The sequence below is a fragment of the Sphaerodactylus townsendi genome, linkage group LG06 (assembly GCF_021028975.2).
Source record: "Sphaerodactylus townsendi isolate TG3544 linkage group LG06, MPM_Stown_v2.3, whole genome shotgun sequence".
Taxonomy (NCBI): Eukaryota; Metazoa; Chordata; class Lepidosauria; order Squamata; family Sphaerodactylidae; genus Sphaerodactylus; species Sphaerodactylus townsendi.
In genome coordinates this window covers 44,299,697-44,323,550 of record NC_059430.1, presented here as the reverse complement: position 1 = coordinate 44,323,550, position 23,854 = coordinate 44,299,697, and the positions used below count along the sequence as shown (strand labels likewise).

At 42.6% G+C, this 23,854-nt stretch overlaps 1 protein-coding gene across 1 annotated transcript; it reads right to left on the bottom strand.

Moving 5' to 3' along the window:
- Positions 1–1,532: 1,532 nt before the first annotated feature.
- On the bottom strand, positions 1,533–18,074 carry STRA8 (stimulated by retinoic acid 8). The gene is made up of 9 exons (XM_048499166.1): positions 17,883–18,074; positions 17,431–17,506; positions 14,754–14,838; positions 14,212–14,364; positions 11,368–11,653; positions 8,000–8,076; positions 5,383–5,485; positions 3,749–3,757; positions 1,533–1,607 (listed from the first exon to the last, which is right to left on the bottom strand). The coding sequence occupies exons 1-9, from the start codon at positions 18,072–18,074 to the stop codon at positions 1,533–1,535; spliced, it is 1,056 nt and encodes a 351-aa protein (XP_048355123.1).
- Between the last annotated feature and the right edge of the window lie 5,780 nt (positions 18,075–23,854).

Below are 23,854 nucleotides of genomic sequence, written 5' to 3'. Positions count from 1 at the left end.
TGGGGCACTGTTCATATGCCTGCTGCCTCCAAAATGAGGCAGTGCCATGCTTTCCCCCCGAACTGGTGGGAAAATGTTGTTTTTGAAACTCACTCAATGAGCAAGCAGTCCTGCAGGGGCAAGGGGCACGCTTTTTGCCCCCCACCCCCATCCCTGCAGTGCTGTGCAGGGAAGAAAAGGTAAGTTTACATGGAGGCGCCTCTGTGCAAAAGTGCCTCCACAGTGGAACATGTGAACAGCCCCGGGGCTCCACCGGCATCATATATGCCGGTGTGCAGCCGCTTCCCTGGCCCATGCGGAATGGGCCCACCACTGCAGTCAGCAGATGAATTTTTATCATTTCAATAGCTCCTCCTTCCAACTCAAGAAAGATGATTTCTAGGGTTCCTTGACCCATGTGGATATGTTCACAGAGATGGGGGCAATTTTGCCTTGCTTCTTTTTCTTACTTCAAACCCCCCCCCCATTCTTAGTCCACGCAAATCTTCAAGGATATATTTTCCTGAAGTTGAAAGGGACTGCTAGTACAGAGAACACAGCAAACACCGTCTTCTACCAGAGCCATCATGGTGTAGTGTTTAAGAGCAGTGAACTCTTATCTGGTGAATTGGATTTTATTCCCCACTCCTGCACATGAAGCCTGCTAGGTGACCTTGAGCTAGTCACAGTTCTTTCTCCGAACTCTCTCAGCCACACCTACTTCACAAAGTGTCTGTTGTGGGGAGAGGAAGGGAAGGAGTTAGTATGCCTTGTTGAAGGCTTTCACAACCGGAATCACTAGTGTTGACAGTTTTCCGGGTTGTATGGCTGTGTTCCTGTAGCAGGCGAAACATTAGGAATAAATACTACTGGAACACGGCCATATAACCCGGAAAACTCACAACACTCTAGTTAGTATGCCGTTTTGAGACTCCTTACAGGACAGAAAGGCAGGCTATAAATCCAAACTCTTATTTTGCTTCTTCTTAAAATGTTGCTGGATCGAACTCAATTACTTCCTGATTTTTAGAGCAAAAGAGGTATATGGGTGAGGGACACAAACACCAGCATGTACTTACTATTTGTTTTTCCCCTCATCCAGGCAAGGTCACTCCCACTATTGGAGCTCAGCTGAGGAGAAATGTGCTGGTAATGGTAGGAACTGACCACATGGAGGTCAGTCACTGATGTGGGCAGGCCAAGGTAGTAGCTCCAGCAGTCACCTATCCCAATTATTCGAACTGATGCTTAAATAAAAAATCTGTCTCGTCTTCAAGGCATAGTACGAATTATCAAAAACAGAGTACCTGTAGAATTACGGTCATTTTTTCTCAACAAACATGTTTTGCACAAATCAGCATTGAATTTCAGACATAAATTTTCTTTAAAACTTTATAAATATCAAACTGCAGTACAGCAATAATTTAACTGATAAAAAAACAAAGTCAATGCAAACAATAGTTTCAAACAGTAAAAATTCCTAGAAATGGATGCAACGTATCTTCCTGTGATGGGTGAGGGGTCATTAAACAATTCAGTGGAAGCACATTAATCTACAAATCCTCATCGTCAAATGTCTCAGTGCATTGCAACATCACAGTCTCATAATCTAACTGGAAAATGTCCTCCTGCAAGTCACAAAGGGAAACTGCAATGAAATTTCTTTTAGAAAATGGATTTGAAAAGCAGGATAAAGTTTGTGTGTGTTGTTGAAAGTATCTACAATAAATATAAAAAGTTTAAAGTATATCATGAGTATAGAAAGTATCTACAGCAAGCTTGTTCTTTTGTCTTGCACGCTGTCCAAAAGTTTATGATCTCAACTATCTAACCCAATGGGAAGTATATACATGTTTCTCTGCTGTCTAAAAATCAGGTGCGTTGGGGCCCCTGATTCCGATTGGAACTTCAGTGAAAGGGGAGGGGGAGAGCTTCAGCCTTCTTTCATGCCATTTTCCTGACCTGGAACAGACACAGGGCACTGCTGTTTGCTCTGTTGCAAACTATATAAAAGTACCAACAAAACTGATTATTAAGACAGGGGAAAACTGTTGGGAGCTTCCAGCATTTTCTTTAGCTGAACTTTAGTTCGCAGGATGCCGATTTGTGAGTTTTTTCCTCTTTAATCAAAAGGGTACCCTAGCAAATGCCAAGGAAAGTCTTCTGATTATTGGAAGTAAATAATCCTTTGCATGCTACTGTTTCCTTTCCAGCATAAGGTTGGTCAAGTGGTTGTTCACAGAATGAACAAACTCTATTATCTGCTGTTATACCACATTTATATTAAGGTATGGCAAAAACTTCATCCAAAATCTTTCAGAAATGGATTCATTTGTCAACTGAAAAACCAGAAATACCCTGCTGGATTTGGCCATTGAGATGCATTAGGAAGTTCATGAGCAGGGCATGATAAAAATAGCAGACTTCTGCTTGTCCAAAGCATTTGTTAATCATACTTTGGACACAGAGGTTCCTTCCTGCATGTGTCTGATGCTTCAAAAAGCTCAATTTGCCCCTCATGTATTTATAACATTGATAAATCAATTTTTAATATTTAATTATTTTTTAAAAATTAAAATAAAGATTAAATCTATATTAAATTCATCAACATAAGAACTGTATCGGCAGCCTAGAAAGCATTTCCCTTTTTGCTCTGACTCTTATTTCCTCAAAAGTTCTATAGAATCATTCTGGTTTTATTCCCAGCCAAACTGCCAGGAAGGTGGGAGCCATTTTCTATCATTACAAACAAGCAACTAAAAAAGCCGGAGAGGCAGCCCTTCCAGTATACAGGGCCCATATCCTTGAAAGGCTGCCTCGCCCTGTTTGTTGTCCCTATGCAGAAATATTGCTGTTCCCAGCAGGGTTTTTTAAATCTGTCCCTCCTCTGTCCATAATTCACTGTGCAGTTATTTAGATTAATTGGGCAATTGGAGCCAGGATTCAAACCTTAGTAATTTGACTTTATCTGTGATACCCTTCTTGAGTAGCGATCTAATAATTTTCTAAGGGAATTAGGAAAATCCTTTCCATCGAAGCAGCATTGATAAACTTCACTATTACAGGACCCAGGACCCTCTGCAATATTTTAAAAGTCAAGAAAATGGGTCTAAACTACAAATAGTGGCTTTCTCACTCCATTGATGAGAATCGACATTGATTAGGAAATTCAAAACAGAGAGATCCAAGTACCTCTGCCACCTACGGATTAAACTGGCAGCTAGATCAGAATGGATCTGAGAGTTTTTGTCATCAAAGAATCAAAGCAAAATTATGATAGATAAATGTCAAATTGCCAAGATTTGAATGCTGGCTCCTAGGAATTGTCAGTTACTGAGTTAATCTAAACAGTTGTGCTGGATGCAATTCAACCAATTTACTGGTAGCTGAGAAGAGATGTAAGATTTTTTTCAGCACCATTAAAGATTTACAGGCATTAAAATGGTCTGTCTAGTGTGCTGTTGGATGTGACCTTAGTATGACTGCCAACTCTTTTTTAATATGCTCAACTTCCCTCCTAACAAAGGTTCTGGAATTCTATTTGCAGATGGAAGATGGCACTTGTGGGAAGGGGGCATCTCTTTCTATTGTGTGACTCAGCCTGCTTTTCAAGTTCCCACCAAATTTTGAACAGGCCTCTGTCACTTACCTGGGCAATGGTGTGAAGCATAAACGAGATGAGTACTTCCTTTTATTTTTCTTGAGCTAAATTAATTATTATCATGATCATTATTATTTAGATTTCCATGCCACCCCTCCCTTTTTGGGCTTGTGGCAGCTCACATCATAATAACAGCACATGAGCCCTGAAATTTTTTCCAGTCTCTCCAGACTGTCATTTTGTAAGCTCCTGTCATGCACCTCCTCATGAAAGGAATCTTCTACCTAACCTACAAAACTTCAGCCTCAGAAGTCTTTCATTTTCCATTGCCTAATTATTTTAGTTGCCCCATTTGTACTGGATTTCATATTGCTGTACATTTTCATTATGTTATTTCTGGAATCCAGGCAGCGTTCTTTCCATCCTTTCATGTTCACAAACAGATTGTCATAGATTTTAATGCACCTAGCTAGTCCCAAAGACTTTACCTCCTTACCCCAGCCTGCTACACAGTGATAATGGGAAATATTTAATGGAGGTGTAGGTAAAGACAAAGCTGCGGCTGAAACCGAAACTCTCTCTGAAAATATGTGTTCCTTTTATTGAGGCAGATTCCGCTGCAGTTATCTAAAGGAAACTGGGCGCTACCAGTATTTTTGTTTTAATAAGTATAAACAAGGACTCCTGCTGCTGCTTTCTGTCTATCCCATTTCCTCTCAACTGGAAACCTGCTAATCCTGCCCAATTAAAGGATGCTGAATCTCAGTTTTATTGTGATAAGTAAATCAGGCAGGGATGGGTAGATTTAGTCATCAACATACAGAGTAGTCAATTTATCCTGTCAGTCTTTTAGTTATTGCCATTTAAACTCAATTTCCTATTCTTAATTTCTCCATAATCCAGGCAGCATGCCCTCACCCACTGCTCGGTTAAGGAAATTAAAGCTGCACTAAAAATCAGAAGAAGCTCTCGAGTGCTCCTAGTGGCCAACATAAGCTGTTGGTTAGTAGGGTGTGTTGACTTGGAAGAGTTTCCCTTGTGGTTATTCCTATATGTTATCTTCCTTATATGATCTCAAAGCTCAAACAGGCAACACTGGGCTGAAATTGTTTCCATAAATAGAATCAGATTGTGATGGGCGAACTGAGACAGAACCTTTCTATTATTTCTCTATTGAGATATAAGGGACTATGTCCAAACAATTTGGGTTGTTTTTATTCCTAGTTAAGCACACTGCAATTCACAATTACCTGAGCTAACTATTCTCCTTCAAGAATCTGAATACGAGGAGCTGTTACAGAGGTGGATGGATCTGAAAAAAATACAAGCCTACAAGTCTGATGCTAAGGTGAGAATAACCTCATTTGGCCATACCAGTGCTCAGGCAGAAAATAAAGGTTTACAAAGATGGTTCCATGTTGCTCAGCTGAAGGTGAATTCCAAGCCAGTGCTGTGTCTTAGATGCAATGTACTATTGATATATAATGTAGTTCTGATAAAAAGCCCAGTTCAGCCCCATACCTTCAGTTGCACAGAGCATTCAGGGAAGCCCTCATGCCATTGGGGGGAGGGGGGATATTTGAGACAAACCAGCAGATGTAAAATGAACATGATAAATATATACAGCTATAACTTTGAAGCATTCCTGAAAGACTTTAAATGCAACCTTGAAATTGAAAACTATATCTCAAATGATAAGCATTGATCACTCATTTGTTATATTTGTGTTAATGTTCAGACCTAGGAGTGACTTTTAAACAGAGAACAGGCTGTCCTATAACAAACATGGTGCAAAGTCCTACCTGAGTGTTAGCAAAAAACAGGTTTTCCAAGAAGCTGATGATCTGTAGGTAGAGATTATGGTTATCCCCTTGGCTTTCTGAAGAGCATCCTGCAAATGTTGAGCTACAAACAGAAAAATACACTATACTGAACTCCCCATCAACTTTTTGAAAAAGAAGGAAGAAGCAAGCAAGCTATTTCCTCTATTTTAAGAAAACTTTCTTTTTAATGCATTCAACAAGCTGGAAAATGCTTAGTAATCACAGATGAAGTTGTAGTCAACCTCATCAAGTGCTTACTGCAATGGAACCAGGTTGGTGATTTGACTTTGGTTAAGGTTCCAGATCTCCTTTGTCAGTGTTAAGGGGGTATTACTGACTGAAAACTGACAGAAAAGAACCTTTTTCTGCCATCCCATCAATCAAAGAAGTCTAGTTTTCCAGGTTCTGATCCAATCCTTCCCTTATATATGGTCATTACTCAATGAAACAAAATATCTGCTAAAATAACAGGATGTAAATAATCAAGAAGATATCAGATCAAACTAAGCAGAAGCTGGGGTGTTATGGGATGCTACTATCTCAAACCATGTTATGAGCTCCATGCAAACTTAAGGATCACCTTCTCCCATACAAATGTCTCTCCACACTCTGGTCATCTTTGGAGACCCTGCTTCAGTTGCCCCCACTATTTGTGGCCAGACAGGTAGGGACTCAATAAAGGGCCTTCTCTATCATGGTACCAGTATTTTGGAACTTCCTCCCCAGAGAGATTTATCTGTCTCTATCAGTGTGATTCACCAGAAGATGAAGACTTTTTTCTTTCTTATCCCATATCCCTAATGATGGTTACTGGCTCTCCTACTGCTGTTTGTTTTAATAGACTTTCATATTTTAACTGTATTTTTAATGGTTTAAATGCTTAATGTTTTTGTGTTTGCCGCCTTATGGACCCTGATTGAGTGGAAAGGTGGCATAAAAATGTCCTAAACAAAATAATAAAACTGAAACTGACATTGCTGTTGGGACAGAGTCTATTGGTGGTTTGAGGACCACAGCAAATATCCAGCCTCGTCATCATCTATAGCAGTGATGACGAACCTATGGTGGCACTCGGAGCCCTCTCTGTGGGCATGAACACACAGAGTTCGTCATGTGGGGTTGGAAAATCACCCCCCCCACACACACACACATCTAGGGTGGCCTGGGCCACTGAGCACGACATGCGCGCACCATGGTGACCAGGGAGGATTCAGCTGACGGGCCTGGTGCCTGTGCTCTAGGTGGCTTCTGCCTGAGGGGGGGGGGGCAGAGGAGGCAGAGATGCTAGAGAGGCACAGAGCAGTGCACCAGGACTTGCTGGAGGCTAGAGCAGGCTGGCCCCTACTCAAGTGGGTGGGGCAGAGGAAGAGGGAGCCAACCGGTTTTTTCTAAACTAAAACCTCAGCATTCAGGTTAAATTGCCGGGTTGGCACCTTGCAATAAATGAGTGGGGTTTGGGTTGCAATTTGGGCACTCGGTCTTAAAAAGGTTCGCCATCACTGATCTATAGTCTAGTTGCAACTGCGAGTACTCTGAGACATCATTAGAGCACTGCAATAATACTTCCCCTACACTCGCCGTTTCACAGACTTCCAGTTGGATATACTTTATATTCTTAATGGCTGTGTGTTTCCCTGCTATGCAATCACATCACTGAATTCTCCAGTGCAAAATATGGGCAAAGAGTAGCATGGCTACCTTGCAATCACAGCATCAGCAGTGCACGTCAGTGTCTTGGGGCTACCAAGGTTACCATGTGCAGCACCAATCATGGCTGGCCCTACTCACCATGCCATGCTTTGTGTATTGTTATTTTGGTGCTGGGAGTAGCATTGGTCCAGCAAGCAGATAAGGAATTGGTGGATTTCCTAAATCAAACTGGAAAATAAGATGCATGCATTTATCCCAGTAATCTTGCATCCTTGTTTCCACACTCTATATCAAAACCTTGCCCTGAATCTCAAAGCTGTCTTCTGGTAGTTGTAGCCAAGTCAGCATGAGCCCCCTCAACCTCCTTCTAAAGAGATGTATTTGCTATTGAGTCTTATTATTTTGTTTTGTTTTTGACACACTGTACAGCAGAAAACATCATGGTGCACCACCTACGTAAGCATTAGATCTTATATTTACAGCCATTAAAAACAAATATAAACATAAAACACTAATTGAATTCCTTTAAGCTACTTCAGGGAAATAAATGGCAGCTTCAAGAGATCACTACGGTGACAACCCAGCTGTGCCATTTTAGGCCTGTGCCCTTGACTAAAACCTCTTTGAGAGTTGACCAGAGAGCCACTACAGCCTCCCACCAGCCACTGGAGGGTACACAGACAGGATTGAAAGGCTGAGAGTTCCCAGTCTTTCTATGGCATCCCACCAGCAGTCCCAATCTGCTTCTGCACTCAGCCCCGGACTCTTTAGCAAGGCTGCCCTATTTAAAAAAGCAACAGGGGTCTCCCATGGGCTAGGAAGTTCCCAGTTAATTGGTCAAACATGCAAACAAATGTTTTAGACATTAACACAAGATGATTTTCTCTCCCAAGCAGCACATGCCCTTACATGACAACAAAACACCTTATTGGGCTGAAGCAAGTACCTTTGACTGGACATCTCTTGAGTCTCATTTCGGTCAAGGAAGCTACTTGCCACATCAAAGGCGTCTTCAAAGAGGATCTACAAGAGACAGCATTATGGACGTTGGTTAGAATGCCGATTTATTCACATCACTTGAATAGGGATGCCTCCTCCTATATATTATCCAGTCTATCAGTTAAGATCTGTTCCACAAGCCATGCTTTCCGTGCCTCTACCTTCAGAGCCAAGGTGGGTGGCAACTATGGCTGGGGCATTTTCTGTGATGGCACCTCATCTTTTGACTGCCCTGCTGAGGCTTGCTGGGCACTTATCACACTCTATAAAAACACTGCTTTTTCCAAAGCATTTAATGAAGGGTTTTTAATCTTTTTAAAATGTTTTATGGTTACATTTAGGGTGCTTAATGGGCTGTTTTTAATGGTTTGTTTTGTTTTAGGTTTATAATTTATGGTGTGTTAATTTGGAAGTGAGATACTGTCTTCACTTCTAAGCCATGAGCAGGACTCTTGAGAGGCAGCACATAAAATTCCCTAAATGAATGAATAATGAAAACATCAGAAACCAGTAGTAACTCGACAGTGTGCCACTGTTCCTAGGGAATCCCTCCCGTTTATCCAGTGGTGGGATCCAAAAATTTTAATAACAGGTTCTGATGGTGGTGGGATTCAAACAGTGGCACTGCCGCACACACGCACCTCCAGTCCCTATTGGGTAGGGGGGTTGCTTGAGTAACCCCTTCTCAGCACTCAGAAAAAATGAGAAACCACTTCTAGAGAAGTGTTTGAGAACTGGTTGGATCCCACCTCTGTGTTTATCTCCCCATCCTGCCCTCAAGAGACACAGTAATTAACAATACTTCTGGGGGACATAGAAGGAAGAAGCATTGGTGTGTGGGGTGGTGGTGGGCGCAACAGCAGGCAGAGGCTGACATGAAGAAAGGTAAGGGAGGGATGGTGTTGGTGGTCATAGAGGAGTCAAAGCCTGCCCTGAAGGCCACTGCCTCGCATTACTTCATGGAACCAGCCCTGTCAGGATTATGTCATGTCAAGCACTGTACAACATATTTTTTTAAAAGATTCTTTTCCCCTACAAGAAAACAATGGAGAACAGGTAGATAAACAAAGAAAAAAGGACGGAAATCACTGAGAAATACTAAGATGAAACTGGTTTGTGGGGGCGGATGATTACATAATAGAGCTTTTAGTAGCACCCAATCTCTATTATGTTTTAACTGCTCAGACTATAAAAATCTAGTTTATATTTGAGCCAAGATAGCATCTTATTAGGCTGGATTATGTTTAATTATTGTTAGCTAGTTTTATAACTAAGAGGTTACCATAATTAATAATAAAATGGGTGGGGCATAAGCCAGCTAGTTTCACAGGAACTTTACCTTTCAGCTCCCTGTCACCACTGAATTGGAGTCCAGATTTATTCACAGGAGGTGAAAACCAGAAATTGCATCAGTGGCTCCTGACTTTCTAGCAGCTGTACAATCTAGTTCCCAAATTGAGTACAACTGGGAGGTGCCTTACTACAGAAACTGAAGCAGATATGAGGGGAGGATTGAAAATACTGAGGTACTCTCCTCCTCACTGCTTGTCATTAATTGGTAAGGATGATGAATGGTACAATAACACTGCCCCCCTGCTTTCCTGTGTCTGGGCCTACTCTCTTGAGGATCATCTTTCTATATTACCTTCTACATACATCTGTTTTGTAATTCTAGGAGGAACAGGAAACATCAAAAAAATTCATAGGGAGGGGAAAAGCACTCAGCTGGAGCAGCACCCTTGTGCCCAGTGGCATAACTAGGCAAACTGGAGCCCTGGGCAAAACCTGAGTTTGATGCCCACCAAGCATGCCCGGTGCAAGTTTTAATTTCCTCCCAGCCCCCTTGTAGCTACGCCCAGTGGCGTATCTAGGCAAACTGGAGTTTGCTGCCCCTCCCATGGGTTTGGTCCCACCGTGACCAAACAATGATTTTTTACACCAGGTCGTTTCAAAATCACCATCACATTATAGAACATGCCCCAACTCACAAATCTGAAAACAGCAATAGGCCATGCCACACAGCAGAAATAATTTTTTGGAAACATTTTCAAAATGCTTTCAAAAAGTTTCATTACTGCTATGAAAACATTTATGGTGTTGTATTCAGTACCCCCAATTCGGGGAAACAGCATCACTTTCAATGTTATTTGAATTGGGAACCCCAGATTCTCCCTTTAAGGTGGATTTAAAAGGAGAATCTGGGTTCCCTAGTTTAAACAAGTAATGCTGGAATCCACCCCCAAACAGCATCATTTTCAATGGTGTTTAAAGTAGGGAGCCCAGATTCTCCTTTTAAATCCACCTTAAAGGGAGAATCTCGGATTCCCAGTTTAAATGACATTGAAAGTGATGCTACTTTGGGGTTGATTCTCCCCCACCCTGAAACAGCATCACTTTCAATGTTTAAACTGGGGACCTCAGATTCTCCCTTTAAATCAATGCCAAAGGGGGAGGATTTAAAAGGAAAATCTGGGGAAATTTGGGGGTGCCTGCTGTCAGGGGTGCAATTGTTAAGCTAGCAGCAACAAACTTTCAGGGTATCTTTAGGAGACTCTCCTGATGATACCTCCCAGGTTTGGTGAAGTTTGGTTCAGGGGGTCCAAAGTTATCGACCCTCAGAGTTGTACCCCCTTCTCCTATTAGCTCCCATTGGAAACAATGGGGGATGGGGCACACCCTTTGGGAGTCCATAACTTTGGACTCCCTGAACCAAATCTCATCAAACCTGGGTGCTAGCATTAGGAGAGTCTCCCAAAACATCCCTGAGCAATTAGTCTTGGACTGCCTGATAACTCAGGACTATATTCCCATCAGGCCCCTACCAGCATGGGCTCACTGCTGACAGAGGCTGATGGGAATTGTGTCTTGAACATCTGAGAGCCGCAGGTTCCCTACCCCTGTGCTAGCCCAGGGTAGGGGCTCTCATGGCTCTCCAGATGTTCAGGAACTACATTTCCCATCAGCCCCTACCAGCATGGCCAATTGGCCATGCTGACAAGCTTGATGGGAGTGTAGTTCTAATTTCAAATTCTGTAACTGCACCCTCTGCAGGCCAAAAATGGAAAAACACTGAAAATACAAAAAATCCCACAAACGAACCTGCAGTTTTTGCACCCCCCACAAAGGGACTTCCTGGGCAACTGCCCACTTTGCCCAATGGGAGGAACGCCTCTGCTTGTGCCCTAACATTTTGGTGAAATATCCCACCCCCAACTGCCTAATTGCAGTAGCAGATCATAGAAAGGATTTGTTACTAAGGCTTCAATGACTTTTTTACATCAAAAGCAAGTACCCCAAAGGGACTGGTATGCCTACCTCCTCTGGTGTAGACCTAAGAGAACTGCTTGCTTCCTGACTATTTGTTCCACTGTTCCTCATGCTCTTCTCAGTGCATGCAGGTTCCTGGGAAGCTGCCTTGACCTCAGAGATGAAACTCTGTCTTTGACTACAATACTGCAGGACACTGACTCTCCGTTCATCAGGCAGGCCCTGCCACAGATGGGAAATAGCTGTAGAGATCACAGGGAGGGTAACCTCTTCAGGGCTCACAACTCCATTATCAACCAATAGATCTATTGTCTGTTTGTAAAAATACAAGTATCTAGAATGGGATGGGAAAGAAGAAAGATCTCGGAATCTGATCTGGATTACATATGACAGCACACAAAGCAATCAAGTGATCCATTCATGCAGTTCTAAGGGGAAGGATGACTTATGCGTCAGGTTGGATTATAAAAGAAAAAGAATCAGTTTAAAATGTGTGTTATAAGCATGAATGATAGAAGCTCTAGATAGTCTGCATTGCTGAGGAAGCGCTGTGTCTCAAATCACATATTTTACATGCACAGGATCTTAGGTCCAATCTTTGTTTAAAAAGTCTAAAGTAACCAGAAGCAAGAAACACCTGTCGCTCTGTGGAGCCCCGGAGAGTTGCTGCCAGTCAGACTAGATAATACTGAGCTACATGGTCCAGTGATCTACATTTTGTTACTCAAAATACTGGAGTCTACCCCTTTTAGAGTGGGGAATTAGTGAAGGGCAGACCGTGCTTTAATGAGAGGCTGGGTAAGCACGAGATCTTTGATGCCAACTTTTATTGAGATGAGTCTCTGCAAAAAATCCAAAGGAAGCAAGGGTAAAAGTTTAACAATTGTATCGAGAAAGTAAAAATAATAGGCATACAAGAACACACATAACAGCAGCAGATAATTCACACAGTCCTAAGATGTATATAGAGTTGAGTAGATAGGTTTAGAAAAGTGGGTGGGTGGGTGGGTGGGTGGTAAAGGCTATAATTCCCTGTTGATGAAGAGGGGGGTCCAGGAAAACAGAGTCCAGTGCCCAACCTGGGATCCAAGGAAGCAGGGTAGAAAGCAGATGGCACACAACACAACGAAACCAAAGGTAGGCTCAGTAGTACTGGGCACTGAGAGTTGGTGGATGGCTAATTTATAAGGAAGATCAGACCCTCAAGCCATGCTAAGTGAACTTAATCTTCCTGGACAAAGTAGGGTTCTTGCCTTCCTAGGGAAGACAATAGAGGGACAATTAACTTAAATGTTGGACGTTTAACTTAAGTGGTAGATAGATAAAATTATTGGCTGGACACTTGGTTTAATGTTCAAAACCTGGGAGTGCCCAGCTCTAAAGAGAAGCTGATTCAATCAGTTTCTAGATAATGCCAAATGTAAATGAAGTGGTCTTAGGAGAGGTTAGTCAGAGATTAGAAAAAGAAGATTAGTATTTCAGCAGGAATTCCTTGATGATGTTATGTTAGCATGTTCTTTGTTTAATGGGGACACACAGACAAGTACTGGAGATGGGAGCTAGCTTTTTCAAGATGGAGTATTGTCTCTTCCTAATCCTTTAGGGAGAGGCAAATTATTTTGCAAGGCTGATATTGGTGAGGACAAGTCCAGGCAGGTTTTGCTGTCATCATGGGTAACACAGAGTTAATGCAGGGGATGGCATCCATCTTGGCACTGCATCACTAGGCTACCCTGCAAGATTGATGGGATGGGCAGGAGCACACACTTTGAAAGCAGAGTCCCCCTCCATGGTTTGTCTGATAACACTTTGTATAAAAGAACTTCACCTAAAAGTTCTGACTTATTCATCTCATTTATAACCCATCTTTCTGCCCAGTAGAGATCCAAAGCTGCATACATTGTTCTCCTCAATTCCATTTTATCCTCACAGGATAATCATGTGAGGTAAGTAAGGCTGAGAAGTCTGTGACAGGCCCAGTGTCAGTAAGCAAGCTTCCATGGCAAAGAAGGAATTTGAATCTGGGTCTCTTTCAGATTCTAATCTGGAAGTCTAGCTACTAGCCCACACTGGTTCATCACTAAAAGTGAGGAAGGAAAGTTTCCACACTAAAGTTACATATGTTTCACACAGAGGCTCTGCTGGCTATCACTTTTTGCCTGTTCTCAAGAACTCCTGAGGAAGTGCTTCCAGAACACCACAGTACCAGTATGTGGTACATGAGAAGCAAGCTTGTGCCACCTACTGGCCAAACTGGGTTCTTACTGTACAAGTTAATCAAAAAGTGGGAGATGGCAAAAAAAGAAAGAATAAATTGTATTTGCTGTTAGGAATTTAGCACTGAAGACTGGCAAAAAGGAGAGCTGAGTCTCTCTGCAGCGAGGTTTTGGCTTCTCACTTGTATCAACAAGCATTTCTCCCCAATCTGTACAGTACTCAAAATCAAGGTATGTATGGATGTTCCAGTGTGTGGAGATTGCTCCTTTCTTGCCAGTGGCTGTACATGCAGGATTCTTGATCAATTACAACTATTTTATCTGTTCTTTGTGGAAAGGGGATTCTGCAAGAGCTTCAATGCATATAGCAGCTTCCCTGTATTAGACAGAGAACCTTTGGAGCCTACCAAGTCCGAATGCCCAGCAGCTAATGTAAAGGCTCCCAGTAATTTCGACATTCTGCGTTTGAATTTTGAAGCCCCTAGCCTCCTTGTAATGTGTGTTGAACAGCATGTAATGGAAAAAGCCAACAGGATACAGTTTCTCTGATTACTGTGAGAAAGGAAGCCCACTTAACTTCTCCCACCGTGCATCTACTAAGGTCACAAACCATTTCATCCCACATATCTTTTTGATGGGCCACTCCTGAGGGAAGAAACAACCCTGCTTCACTTACCGTTCAAATTCCATGAGATCAGGAGAAGAAGTAGTTGGCGACTGCAAAAGCCTTATGTTCACATCTTCCTCTGCTGAATTATTCCCAGATTCTTGAATCACACACCATACTGTGGGGTCACTCTGAGTTACCACATTTGAAGGAGGCACTGAACTTGAATGCAAAAATTTTAAAAAGAGAGAAATTACCTGAAATCTATTGCTACCTTGCCATATATTATGGGTTAGGAAGAAAATCTACTGGGGCTTTTTTTTGTGTGAGCAGGATTCTGCTGTTTGCCAGGTTGCTGTGAAAAGAGACAACAATTGCAGGAAGGACCAAAAGAAGAGAAGGATAATGGGAATCAAACTGTATTAAACTTCATCTGCTGTTTGCAAGAGTCAGTTCTATGCTGATTTTTATTCCTACTGTTATTTTACAGCTTGACAGAGGTAATAAGCATGTTCACAACTCAGAGGGAAGATGCAAGTTATCTTATTAAAGCTTCTCAGTGCCAGGATAGGGGACAATGTCTCAACACTTCTAGTTTTCTGGTGCCTCACCTGTAATTGTTGAAGTACATCTTGAAATATTCCTCCTTTACTTGCTCCAAGCTTGATGGATTTCCATCCTCCAGGTTTAAAACTTCTGCTGCCAGCAGAAAGAACAGTCACAAATTGTACATTTCGATTGAACAGAAGTTTTTGTGGCATCTTAAAAGTCTTTTATTCCAGCATAAGGTTAAGCTGAAATAAAATTCTACTAGACTTCAGGTGCCACAAGACTCCTGTTTATTTTTGCTGCAACAGACTAACATGATTACCTTTCTGCATATTCACTCACCATTTCAATAAAATGATAATACATTATTTCACGTGCTATAGTCACAAGTGTTTCTTTAATAGCTGTAGATTCCAGAATATTAAATATTAGGTACATAGCAAGTCAAAGGAGATCTAAGGCATTTGAAAGATAATAGCAGAACCATCCAAGTATATTTTTACAACCTTGTTAGTGAATTCCTAAACCAGAGTTAAACCCTTCTAAGACCGTTGACTGTCAGGAATTTAGACAGATGTAACTTTTCTTAGAATGATATCTTCTGCATTTCTCAGTGGGTTATACAGTCAGGATCTTTGCTCTAAGTAAAAAAATGGAGAGGTGGGAACCCACTTAGGAATGACTCCCATGGTTAACCAATAAAAAGCAGACATAATGTTGGCTCTGCAGTATTTTAAAGAACATGGAAGAGCAGCAATCATTCTTGGGGGTCATTCCTAAGTGGGTTCTGTGCACCACTCCTAATTCAGCAGAGCAGATTGTCTGGAGACCACGTCTCTGAGCTCCTAGCCCCCCTACCATGGCTTGTCCCAACCTGACTGCAAAGAACTCTTACCTGGGTGATCCCAGGTCCAGGAGGGCTGCAGTGGCTGCGAGGTATGAGAGAGAGACATCAAAGCCTGTCTAGCAGAGGCGTTCCTCCCATTGGGCAAAGTGGGCAGTTGCCCAGGGCGCCCCCTTGGGGGGGCGCAAAAACTGCTGGTTCGTTTGTGGATTTTTTGAATTTTCAGTGTTTTTCCGTTTTTGTCCTGCAGAGGGCACAGTTTTTAAGCTAGCAGCACCAAAATTTCAGGGATTTTTCAGGAGACTCTCCTGATGATATCACCCAGGTTTGGTGAGGTTTGGTTTAGGGAGTCCAAAGTTATGGGCTCCCAAAGGGAGTACCCCCATCCCCCATTTTTTCCAATGGGAGCTAATAGGAGATGGGGGCTACACCTTTGAGGGTCCATAACTTTGGACCCCCTGAACCAAACTTCACCAAACCTGGGTGGTGTCATCAGTAGCGTCTCACGAAGATACTCTGAAATCTTGGTGCTGCTATCTTAATAACTGCACCCCAGTTTGCCTAGCTACGCCACTGCTGTCTAGGCAGTAGGTCACATGTCGAAAGCACAACTAGGAGAAGGGCTGGTCACCATCAGGCCTGCCTGACCAGCAGGGGAAGGCCCTGGAGTGGCCCAGCAGTCCATGAAAGGCCCAGGCTTCAGAAAAAGCCCAAGTCAGCCACAGAGGCAAGGCAGCTTGAGAACCAGCCCTGCCCCACAGCTGCAAAGAAGGAAGAACAGCCAGGCTGGACTGCTTAAAAAAGGAAGAACCAGGGGCCCAATCTAGTGGGAGGGGATAAAAGGGGTAAGGGTCTGGATGGTTGAGGAAGAGGAACTCAGATAGCTTTCACTCCATGATGGGATTCAGCAGGTTCGCACCACTTCGGCAGAACCAGTTGTTAAAATGGTGCTTGTAAACAAACAGTTGTTAAATTATTTGAATTCCACCACCAGAACCGGTTGTTAAATTATTTGAATCCCACTACTGCTTTCACCTGTACTCTATTCAGTATAAAGATGCAAGTGTGGACTGCATTCTGTAGCAGAAGCTACAGCAGCATGTTTCCGCTGCTGGAAATAGTTCAGATTCTCTTCATGTTAAGTTAATCTTATTTAAGTGCTGCTTCCATCAAAACCGTTATCTCCTGCACTGTTAAAAACTTTGAAAAAGGATTATATTGCCCCAGACAGCTATTGGCAAGACTTGCCTTTTTGTAAAATTGCGGCCACCATTTTGTTTCCCATTCCTGCTGCGGGAAACAAAAAGGGACTCACAACTTTACAAAAAGGCAAGTCTTGCTAATAGCTATCTGGGGCAATATAAATTATCTTTCCTCAAAATTCTTGTTTAATAGTTCATGGAATAATAGTTTTGATGGAAGTGGTGCTTAAATAAGATTCTCTTAACATGAGAAGGATATGGAGCGGGAGGAGAACTTGCCAGGGAGGATGGGAAGGAGGGATACTTAATTCCTCTACCACGTGTGAGTCTCTCCTGAAAATGCACTCCCATACCATTTTAACTGGTTGAAGGGAAAATGGCTTAGTGGGTGGAGAGAGATTTACAAGGGAGAACTGTAGGTGTAAAAGGATTAAGGGTTCTTCCTTCCCACCATTCTTCTTCAACTGCTCTATTATTTGTGCCGGCACAAGTTTGGGAATACAGGTTTGCCAGAAAAAAAAGAAAAGAATCAATTTCCATCCAATGCAGGCTGATGCTAATTCCAGAGTTGGCCATCTGTCTTATTTATATATTTATTATTTATACAATGCAAAATTTAGATAATTGAAAACTGCGGGGATGGGAGGAGACAACAGTGACACACAGATTTGGGCAAATACTTGAATACAGTACCTTTCATCTTCAGCAAGCTTTCCAAGGTTTGTTCCAGCTCCTGAATATAATTCTTAGCCTTACATAAAACCTGACACTACTCAAAAACAGAAAACAGAGAATTCAAATGGCATCAGACTATGGAAGGAAAAGACAGAAGTGAAGAAACACAGCAATTGAAAATGAAGATTTTACCCCCAGTCGCTCTATTTGTCCATGCTATGCGGACAAAAAAAGCCAAAACGGTTCTTTTTAGAACATACGCAAGACATTTTATTTGTGTTGTGCAGAAAGGACCAATGTTACCCAGCAAATAACATCCCATTAGGCCCTTATTAAAGGGACCAAACTTTTATTTTCTATAGGCATTTGGCAACCCAATCTGGGCACTACATGAATGGTAGAAAAACAGAATACTAATAAAACAATAGAATGTTTCTATCATTTGTGTGGATTCAGATGTATTCCTATACCTTTGATGTGGAATTATCTTGTTGTAAATGTACAGTTTCACGCAAGTTTTTGAAGAGCTCTGCCAAGGTAGCTCTGTGGCGTGCTTGAGACAAGCGTCTTTTGCCAACCTGCGGCTCCAGATCCTGCAAACGAGTACGGCACTTAGGGGTCACTCTGACGTATGGGGTGCTGCAGACTCCAGTTGCCTCCATCAAAAGCTGTAATAAAATACTGTTCTGCTGAACAGGACTACTTTAAAAAGTAAATCTGCATTATGGATGACAACCACTACAAGGCATTTGTCATACAGTTCCTAAAGTCAACACCTTGCCTTATTGTTACCCAACTAGCACCAAAGCCCATTTTGGTTTCAAATAAAATGGGCTCTAGAAAAAGGGGTGGGCATGGGGGGCCCAACTCACCACTTCGTTCCATGGGCAGCTGAAGAGTTGCTGAAGAGAAGATCATGGGAGCAGTGTGCCTTGGTGAGTGTTAAGGAGGGCACTGGTAAGGGGGGTTGTGTTGTGTGCTTGTTACTTGGGAGGGGGAGTGCGGCCAAGGGATTTGGGAGGCTCTTCCTTGGCTGGTTGGAGGGGTTGTTTGTGGGGAGGGGGTACGGCATGCTGGGAGGGTGGTTGTTTGGTCCAAGGGTGGAAGGGGAGATATGTGGGGACAATTGAGGAGGCTTGGGTGTTATTCTTTTGGGATTTGTTGGGGTTTGGGGAGGGTTGTTGCTTGTTTTGGAGGTTGGGAGGAGAGAGAGCATGCAGGAGATTTGGGAAGTTGTTCCTCAGGGGGGCAGGTTGCTTGTCTTGTGAGGAGGTAGGGCCTGGGTGTTTGGGAGGCTGTTCGCTTGGTGTGAGGGTTGGGAGAAGGAAGTGCATGTGGGGGAATGGAGAGGGTGTTCCTCGGAAGGCTATGTGATTCGGGATGGGGGATTCTGGAGGGCTTTTGGGGAGGGTTCTCAGGTGTTCTGAAGGTTGGGAGAGCTCAGGGGGATTCTGGGTATTTGGGGCGGGTGGATCATGGAGGAATAGGGCGGGCTCTGGGGCAGCAGTGACTTCCCAGCCACTGCTCCAGAGCCCAGCGTGCCGTTTGGGTTGGGGGGGTTGGAGTAGCCTGGGCCAGGCTGTGGGGCAGCAGCAGCTCCATGGGTGCTGGCCCAGAGGCTGGCATGCTGTTTGTGCTGGGGTGCGGGGAAGCTATGACAGGGCCAGGTAGGTTTGGGAGGGGTTGGGTGTGGGCCAGTGGGCATGCCTTGCCCATGCTCGGGCAGGCATGCGTCCTGCATGGTAATTGGCTAAGGGTTCATCGTTGGATGTTCGAACCCTTAGCCAATTATTTATGGTAGGATTTTACCTTGTACTAAAAATGGACAGAAACTAATTTTACATTACTTTTTATGCATGGTTAAACAGATTAATAGACTGAAGGGAAATACTTTTTTTACATGATACATACAATCCAACTAACATTAAAACACTTTTAGATATTCCAGATTTTTGTGGAACAAAGTTTTCAAAAATGGTTTTACTGTCATTTCTACATATACATGTATACACAAAGAAAATGTTTTTAAAATGCTATTTCTGCTTCCATAAACATTGGGAAATACTTTTAACTATATATATTATTGCAGAATACACTTTTACATTTAACATGAAATTGCTGGGTTAAAGGCACAGAAAAATGAACATCACTAGTTTTCAGCTTTAATGATTACAAGATTTAAAATGTTTGCCTCACTATCAATTATATCATGAATTTTATAAATATGTATATAAAATACATTTACTAATAAACTGTTCAAGTCCAAACAATATTTAAAATCAATTATAGAAAAATTGAATAATTTCATTTTTTCCTACCAAGTAAGTCAAATGAAGTGGTTAAAACTGGTCTAATAAAAAAGCAGTAATGGTTTTATGTGAAAATCTTGAGGTATCTTATTTTCATTCCTTTTCCAAGCACCTGGGTTTCCTTGTGGCAAACTTAAGCATGTTTTTAACAGCCCTGTTGAAATCTGCCCTTGTTTTGACTACATCAGCTCCAACATGTTTTTTTAAAATTGTGCACGTTTGTTATAGGTAAGAACCATGGTCAGCTTCTCTCAAAATTCAGGCCTGGAAGTAATTGTTCTCTGAAATGAGGTTGGTGCAAATCAATGGCAAAGTGGAAGGTTAGGACAACTAGTGGATGAAAAAACTCAGCCAGGCCTGCTCATGTGCTTTTAACAACATGCTTTGGGAAAAGAAGTTGGTGACACTTTTCAAAGCACTAAGGTAAACAAATTATCTGCAGGTAAAGACATAGCTACAGTGGCTGGCTGGAAAAATGTCAATTATATTGGAGATAGCCTGGCAGTCGGAAGTGAAAAAACAAGATATAGCTGAAAACGTACATTCTGTACATTATGCAAAGACAAGAAAGATTGCCATTTTGATTTGATTTACATATACATCAATTATGCTAATACTGAGAGTCCTTGTTTAAGGAAGAATCTATATATAGGTGGTAGAGACATTCTAAGGTGGTTTCCCATTGCCTGCCTCTATTTAGTGACCTTGGATTTCCTTGATACTCTTCCATCTATGTGCTAAGCGGGCCCAACCCTGCTTTGTTTCCGAGATCTGACAAGATCCAGCTAGTCAGGCCAAACACATCAGGGCATATTAGAAGAAGAAGAAGAGTTTGGATTTTTATCCCCGCTTTCTCTCCTGTAGGAGATTCAAAGGGGCTAACAATCTCCTTGCCCTTTCCCCCTCACAACAAACACCCTGTGAGGTGGGTGGGGCTGAGAGAGCTCCGAAAAACTGTGACTAGCCCAAGGTCACCCAGCTGGCGTGTGTGGGAGTACACAGGCTAATCTGAATTCCCCAGATAAGCCTCCACAGCTCAAGCAGCAGAGCGGGGAATCAAACCCGGTTCCTCCAGATTAGAATGCACCTGCTCTTAACCACTACGCCACTGGTACATATTACATGTTACATATTGCAGTTCCTAATTCTTAAAATGACCCTCCTCTTCTAACCTTTAACAGTAGCCCGGCATGCAGAAATTTAGGTGAGACTTTGCCTAGCAGAGATCTTGTTCTTAATATATGAGATAAGGAAAAAGTCAAGGGTACATTTATTGTGGTATAGGCAGAAGAGGGTTTTTCATATTAGAAACATGCTATTATTTGAACTTTCACCTGCAGTCACAGTTCTGGCATCTCATCTGCAGTTGGCGAGCACTGGATCAGGATAAAACTATTAAAACTTTGCCTTTTCAGTGTGGCTGTTGTTGAGGATCTGGGCCAGGAAAAAAGCAATCCCTGTACATGTACGTTCCAGCTTCAAATCCTAAGATCAGCTGACCAAGTCCTGTGTTGTCTGTGCCAAACCCTTTAAACTGAAATTGTATGCACACATATTTGTGAGAAAGTCTTCTTGGATTCGAGGGGATGTGCTCCCTACTTCTTGCTTACCCACCCCTTTGGCAGCATAAAATGTTTATTTAATCCTCTAAAATTTGTGTTAAAACTTATTGCCTTAATAGACCAGAATTACTGATTTTCTAGACAGGATATTCAATCACTTTAAAATGAATTTTCTGCATCTCCAATTAGATTAAAATGGTTAAAAATTAACAATTTAAAGGTTTAATCCCCCTCACTTTGTACTCTCTATCTTATCTACATATCTACCTATAATATTATTGAAGAAACATCTAAAAAGACCAAGGCCACCCTTATTTATACAATAACAACTGCAAACCATTATTATATTTCAAATGAAACAGACGAAAATTCTATTAATCTGAGTGGCATATCACTGACATTTATAGACCACCATCAATACCTTAGTTGGTGCATGGAAAAAAGTCTGAACTTAATTTTTTTTAAATTATATAAATGATCCATGGTTTGTTCCCCAGTGATCTCTCTTTTTGCTAGATAAAATATTCTGATTTTACTACAACAGGGTGACTGCAGGGTTAAACTTAAGGGGCTGATCCCCTTTCCTTTGGCAAATTCATCTCTTTACCTTTAACAAATGAGGACAGCCCTACTGGTGTTGATAATCATTGGTATATTATTAATAGCAAATTCCAGAAAATGTGTATTTTCCTCGAATTTGCCTTTCACTGTATTGTCAGAAAAGCTGCTTTTACCCTAGCATTTAAAAAATGCAAACAAGTGGGAAAAGGCTGTTTATGAAGATTTGTGTGTATGAAAATATCTACCACAACTTCTGTCTGTTCTCCAGACTCTGTTCTTACTCTCCTTGGGCTAAACTTTAGCACCTTTTTCTATGCCTGCTTTTTCAGTCTACCTAGCAAGCACTTTCGAGTGGTGGGCTCCTGCCCCCAGGTTTTTAACTTCCCAATCTTCCCCCTCGGTCCAGTTAGCAGACTGGTTCCTAGGTCAGTGCTGCACGGTTCTTTGAGGAATGTGCCTCAGGCAAAACATAACCTCAAGGGCCAACTGGAATCCCCCCTCACCTTGCTCCAAGCAACGAGCAATGCAACTTCCCCAACCCTACCTTCCCACTCACTCCTGCCTTAGCACCAGCGCAGCTCAGTATGGGAGGTGACCAATCCGAACACAGGAGGTGAGACTGGCAGCCAATAGAAAACGTCCAAGGTTAGGGACCAGATTCTGTCGGAAATGGCAACAAAAACGCGGGAGAGAACAGCAGGTGGAGGTGAAAGGGAGGGAGGCAGGGCAGCGAGAACTGATAGGGGAATTGTAGGGGGAGTTAATGTATCTAAACCGATAGAAATGCAAGGGATTAGACTGGAGTAACTTATTTATTTATTTTATACTTTGCATTTATATCCCGCCAATCTCCCGAAGGACTCGAGGCGGCTTTACAATCAGTATATGGTAAAAACACATAAAAACAATACAAAATTCCAAAATACAAGATATAAATGCTAAAACCAGATAAAAACCAATTCTAGACGGCGTAAAAAACCCTACACGATATAAGGGAACAGACGTGAGAGTCATATCCCACGCGAGGGTCAAGAACGATATCACTAGTTCTTAATAACTGTCTTTAGGATGGAGCAGGAAGAGAACCCGTGGCAAGACAGGATTGTGGCAGGGAAATAAGCGTCTAGTTGTGCGTCGCTCAGAGCGAGCATCTGTTTGCAGAACTGTCCACACGAGGCTGTGGTGTATGCTGATGCTCCCGCTGTTCTCCGGTCGCGGGCCGGTTTTAAGGTGAAATCCAGCAAGTGAGAAGAATGCATCTGCGCACGTTTCTGCAAACTGGGCCACCTGAAATGGTGGCACTGCACGTGACGGCCGCATTCAAACGAGACGCTAGCACCGGCTGGGTCACACCTCCGGCGGCTCACAGAACTGGGAGGAATGAGGAGGGGGCGGGCTTCATTGTTGCTGTTTTTACATTTCAGAAGTTTAGTTGGCGGTCATTTAAGAGCCTCTCCTCTGCAGCATGATGTGGCGGCTGTGAGGCTAGCCCATTTCGCAGGAAGATGTTGCCCAATTTGCGGCTTCTACAAAAGCAGTTCTTAATACAACAGGCCTTATGATGATGACAATAACAGTAAAGAGGTAATCGATCGAGAGTGCAGATATCAGCCCGGCCTCGTGACGCTTTGTAATGCTCTGGCATGTGAAGCTACTACATGGTTTCAAAAAGAAGCCCTGCTTTACTCTGGCTCTGGCTCGGCTTGCGCTCCCTACAGCGAACCGCACGCTGTTGGCACCAAGAAGTGTGGAAGATCCTTGTTATTAAGACTTCAGAATGGCCATTTTTAGTGGGCTTTCTTCTTCCACCATCCCGATGTTCCTTGAGTATGGAGGATGTTGCAGGACGCATAAATTTTACTTTATATCCAGAAGTTGAGTTCACATAGCCCTCCTCCTGACTGCTATGTACGAGCCAGTGGTTAGAGTGTCTGACCAGGCTCTGGGAGACCCAGATTGTGCCATGGAAGCCTGCTGAGTGACCTTGGGCTAGTCACATATTTCTCAGCC

What these genes read in the sequence shown, in the direction of transcription:
- STRA8 (XM_048499166.1), bottom strand. Translation starts at nt 18,074, where the DNA reads ATGGAGGCAACTGGAGTCTGCAGCACCCCATACGTCAGAGTGACCCCT. An exon ending in AAGCTTGCTGAAGATGAAAG is followed by an intron (nt 14,839 to 17,430) that starts GTACTGTATTCA and finishes TGCTGGCAGCAG; the next exon opens with AAGTTTTAAACCTGGAGGAT. An exon ending in GATCTCATGGAATTTGAACG is followed by an intron (nt 11,654 to 14,211) that starts GTAAGTGAAGCA and finishes ATCCCATTCTAG; the next exon opens with ATACTTGTATTTTTACAAAC.